At 42.1% G+C, this 5,427-nt stretch overlaps 1 protein-coding gene across 1 annotated transcript in view; it reads left to right on the top strand.

Moving 5' to 3' along the window:
• mtmr14 (myotubularin related protein 14) overlaps positions 1–5,427 on the top strand; it is a 24,680-nt gene that overhangs the window by 8,456 nt on the left and 10,797 nt on the right. Inside the window, 4 exon segments of the mRNA XM_032513598.1 lie at positions 1,865–1,930; positions 1,933–1,949; positions 2,299–2,375; positions 3,700–3,736. Of these exon segments, the coding sequence (XP_032369489.1) occupies positions 1,865–1,930; positions 1,933–1,949; positions 2,299–2,375; positions 3,700–3,736 (197 nt within the window).

The raw sequence follows: 5,427 nt of genomic DNA, 5'->3' as shown, positions 1-5,427 counted from the left end.
ACACTTTACAGATAGAGTAGGTCTAGACCACACTCCAGAATTTACAACGACCCAACAGTTCTAGTAGTTCCCTCCAGAGCAAGCAACAGTGACGAGGAAAAACTCCTTATAGGCAGAAACCTGGGTCAGACCCAGACCCAGGCTCTTGGTAGGCGGTGTCTGACGGGCCGGTTGGGGTTAGAATGAAGAGTGGCAATAACAATCACAAAAAATAGTAGTTTGTAGTAGTTCTTTGTAGTAGTTCATGGCATAGCAGGGCACTATATAATATATATATATATTATATATCCACTCACCGGCCACTTTATTAGGTACCCCATGCTAGTAGGTTGGACCCCTTTTTTTTGCCTTCAGAACTGCCTCATTCTTCGTGGCATAGATTCAACAGGTGCTGGAACATTCCTCAGGGAGTTTGGTCCATATTGACATGATGGCATCACAGTTGCCGCAGATTTGTCGGCTGCACTCCATGATGCGAATCTCCCGTTCCACCACATCCCAAAGATGCTCTATGGATTGAGATCTGGTGACTGGGAGGCCATTTGAGTACAGTAAACTCATTGTCATGTTCAAGAAACCAGTCTGTGATGATTCCAGCTTTATGACATGGCGCATTATCCTGCTGAAAGTAGCCATCAGAGTTGGGTACATTATGGTCATAAAGGGATGGACATGGTCAGCAACTACTCAGTAGGCTGTGGGCGTTGCAACGATGCTCAATTGGTACCAAGGGCCCAAAGAGTGCCAAGAAGATATTCCCCCCACCATGACACCACCACCACCAGCCTGAACCGTTGATACAAGGCAGGATGGATCCATCTTTCATGTTGGAGACGCCAAATTCTGACCCTACCATCCGACTGTCGCAGCAGAAATCGAGACTCATCAGACCAGGCAACGTTTTTCAATCTTCTATTGTCCAATTTCGATGAGCTTGTGCAAATTGTAGTCTCAGTTTCCTGTTCTTAGCTGAAAGAGTGGCACCCGTGTGGTCTTGCTGCTGTAGCCCACCTGCCTCAAAGTTGGACTTACTGTGCGTTCAGAGATGCCTTCTGCCCACCTTGATGTAACGGTGGTTATTTGAGTCACTGTTGCCCTTCTATCAGCTCGAACCAGTCTGGCCATTCTCCTCTGACCTCTGGCATCAACAAGGCATTTCCGCCACAGAACTGCCGCTCACTGGATGTTTTTTTCTTTTTCGACCATTCTCGGTAAACCCTAGAGATGGTTGTGCGTGAAAATCCCAGTAGATTAGCAGTTTCTGAAATACTCAGACCAGCCCTTCTGGCACCAACAATCATGCCACGTTCAAAGTCACTCAAATCCCCTTTCTTCCCCAGACTGATGCTCGGTTTGAACTGCAGGAGTTCTCTTGACCATGTCTACATGCCTAATGCACTGAGTTGCCGCCATGTGATTGGCTGCTTAGAAATTAAGTGTTAACGAGCAGTTGGACAGGTGTACCTAATAAAGTGGCGTTAGTGTATATGGCAGTGTGTGGTTATGGATATGGCTGGGTTCATGCTGCGTGCATTCTATATTATACCAAAATATAACATTACTTCTATTTTACAGTATCTTTATTCAAAAAGGAAACTTATAACTCAAACTCCACACTGCAGCCACTCCTTCCACGCTTTACAGGACTTGATATTCATGCAAAGATATTATCTATCATATAATCACTATATGCTTCTAAGAGAGTGTGTGTGTGTGTGTGTGTGTGTGTGGTGTGTGTGTGGTGGGTTTGTGTGTTGTGTGTTGTGTTGTGTGTGTGTGTGTGTGGGTGTTGTTGTGTGTGTGTGTGGTGTGGTGGTTTGTGTGTGTGTGTGTGTGTGTGTGTGTGTGTGTGTGTGTGTTGTAGATGAGAGCGGTCTCCTGGTGCACTGTATATCGGGCTGGGACCGTACGCCTCTGTTTGTGTCCCTTCTCAGCTCTCCCTGTGGGCAGTAAGTTCCTTTTTTTTTTCTCTCCGTCTGTTTTCTCGTCTCCTCTCTTCCATCCGGTGTCTCTCCACATGACAGCTCCAGCTTTCATTAGTGACTTGAGTAATCCCACGTTGAATCCATCGGCCTCAGCACATTCACACCTACTTCACACACAACTCAGTTACCGTTTTAATTAGCTTCTTCTTTAGTCATTGCCTTTATTAAAATTCAACCCATCTGTTCTAAATATGTAATTGTTTTCTCAGGACATGGACAAGGACACAAGCGTCCCATCAGAGCACACACGGAGTGAGAAATCCTATGTGTTTATTTAACACGGGATGTTTGATTTTGTCATTATTCTTCACAGGATGGCGCCGTGCACGCCAACCTGGAGCCCGCCCAGATCCTGTATCTGACCATTGCTTACGACTGGTTCCTCTTTGGGTAAAAAGCACCATTTTAATTGCCCCCATCATAACTTCATGGTGAGCCATAACTCACATTGCATTGGCCTGCAGAGATACTTTAGAGGTGCATTTGCAACTTCTCTGTGCCACCTGGTTTGAGACACACCATGTTAGTCCGCAACGCATGACACACCCACACACATTACCACACATGCATACCGGTACTCACACACATACTCACGTACTCTCACACACACACACTTTTTTATGTTTGAAGTAATCTTCCAACGTTATATGGAAAATTCAAGCGAATCATGGTTTTATTATAACCATTAGGGTTGCATGATTTTTACAAAATGTGACATTGTGATATATATTAGGAATATTGCAAAATTGATAATTAATTAATTAATTTGATATCTTTAAACATGTAAAATTACAAAAGTTATGGGAAAATGTATCAATATATTTTCATAAGAACTTAGACATGTTTCCTTACAACACACAGTTTATTTCAACTTATTTCATATTGGACTGGTCCAACATGAATAAATAAATAAGGACCAAGTCTACAGAAGAGTACATGTTGTACTGGTTGGACAGTATAAAATAAATAAATAAATAAAGATAACAGGACATGACTTTTCTTTCTCTTTTCTGATTTGTTCTGTTTTGTTGTCTATCCATTTATTCACTTACAGACCATCCCTCTGTTGAAATACGCACACACGTGCTACACTCCATAGGGTTTTTCATGTAGTGCTCCAACGTGTGCAAGTGGCACAGTAACTGGCCGGTGAAACATGATGATCATAGCGTTTCAAGTGGGTTCTAAATGAAACACAACTAAGCCACACAGTCAACAGACGCAATGCAGTGCTCCACAAAATAAACAAAATACTTTAAACTCGGAACACCTTCGATATATTGTGATATCGATATTTGGCCAAAACCCCTAATATCCATGATGCTCCCCAGTGAAGGGGTTGATTTCTGCTTTGATTAGCTGAATATTTGCTGACTCAGCCCCGTTGATATACAGTTCTATATCACTTCCTTAAACTCCCTCTGCTGCCCAAAAACACTGGAGGGCAAAGGAATGCTCGTCAATACGCTGAAAAACGAAATTAGAAGAACCTCTCGGTCAATTACTTTTATAAGATCTATTACTTTAGTAGCACGTAGCTGCTACTAACTTTTGTCAAACTATTTGTAAACCAAAATGTCAACTAAAGCAGGTTTTTGGGAATTTGTTCATGTTTCATAGACTTTGTTAATGTGTCTTCATGTGGACAATGTGGGATTGAGTTGAGTATTTAAAATTATTAAGTGCTATAATGCAGTTGTCTGTTTGTTTCCAGTCACATGCTGCCAGATCGACTCTCCAAAGGGGAGGAGGTAAGTTAAGTTTTTTTGGTTTTGTTCTATTTACAGATGAGAGACTGACGATGACACTATATTACATGCATTAAATCATCATCATCCTAAATGATTGATAAACAATATTCCTTTAGGGCAGTTTGTGAGTTTGAAACACATTGGCCACAGGACTGATGGCACTCTCCAAATTTGGTAAAAATTGCCTGAATTGTTCCTAAGATAAAATCCTTTTGTATTTGTAGCACTCCCTGTTGGCCAACCTTGGGCCCAACTCTGTTTCCAGAGCCTCAGTGGCATGGCAAACAAGGATCTTTTGGTGTTGATAGCATTTACTTTGGCCAAGATATGCCACAGTGTTTGGCAGTGTTTGGTTATCTCTACATAGGGCTCCCAGGAAAAGGTCCCTTTTCAGAATGACCCGGTTAAAATGCTGCTGTGCATCATTTAAAGTTATAGTAAATACCCTTTTCCCAGCCAGTGTTTTTTTTTTTATTGAACAGGAATTTACTGGTGTCATAATTCATTCTAAGTTATTGTTATAACTTTTTTTTTTTTTATCATTTCATTTTGACCCTGTGACCTTGGTAATAGCCGTTTTCTTTTCCTATATATATATATATATATATATGTATATTAGGGCTGGGCAAGTTAACGCGTTATTATCGCGTTAACTAATTAATTGACGCCGACAATTTTTTATCGCGCGTTAAAGCAGTTTTTATTATTTCTTTCTTACTGTCAAGGTTTGTTGCTCACAGGCTTTGTAAATACTGCAAAGTTGAACTTTCTTATCACCGGATTACTTCCAGTCTGAAATATCACCTTGACAGTTGATACCAGCCAATCATTCAACGAAACACACAGTGGGCGGGGCTTCAGCAGGCTACGTTAGATGCAGCGTGGGGGGGGATAGAGATAAATAAAGGCAAGAGATGCTAACAAATGCCATAGCGACGTGGATAGCTACAGACTGCAGGCCCATTAGGGTTGTGGAGGACATCAGTCTGGTGGAGGACATCGGTCTGGTGGAGGGAATTGGTCTGAGAATTGCAACAACGACGGTAGTGCATTATTCTGATGAAAAGTGGGCGCTGCATTCACATGCTCTGACTGGAATGAAAACAAAGGAGGGACATTATGCTGAGACATGCGCGGGACACTGTATTGAAGTTGCACAGCAGTGGAATGTGTCAAACAAAGTCCCCGCAGTTAGGACAGATAGTACGAATAGATACGAAATCTGATCGCTGCTGCGAGCCTTCTGATCATGTCCCCTGCTTTGCGCATGGTCTCCAGCGTTCTGTCACAGTGTCTCTGCTTAACAGCGCATTGGACAGTGTCCCTCAGTGTCTCTGCTTTACAGCGCGTTGGACATTGTCCCTCAGTGTTTCTGCTTAACAGTGTCCTTGCAAAGTGCAGAAAAGTTGTGGGCTTCTAAACCCAGTCCAGCAAGGGCTGCAGAGTCAGAGCAACAACAGAAGGACGTGGACATAAGGAAATGGACATAAGTAGGAGTTGCGAATGCATCCCGTTCCAACCAGATGGAATTCATCTCTGGACATGATAAATACTTTATGTTTTAAGTTGAGATATAAACTAAATATTTTATTTAACTGCTACTTTATAAACAAAATGCTGGTAAGTTCATGCAGAACAAATGTTACGGCACTTTCGTTCAAATGGCAGAACATTTAAAAAACAATTGCACT

This window comes from Etheostoma spectabile, chromosome 4, assembly GCF_008692095.1.
Source record: "Etheostoma spectabile isolate EspeVRDwgs_2016 chromosome 4, UIUC_Espe_1.0, whole genome shotgun sequence".
In the NCBI taxonomy this organism is placed as follows: domain Eukaryota; kingdom Metazoa; phylum Chordata; class Actinopteri; order Perciformes; family Percidae; genus Etheostoma; species Etheostoma spectabile.
This window is presented reverse-complemented; position numbering and strand designations above follow the sequence as displayed.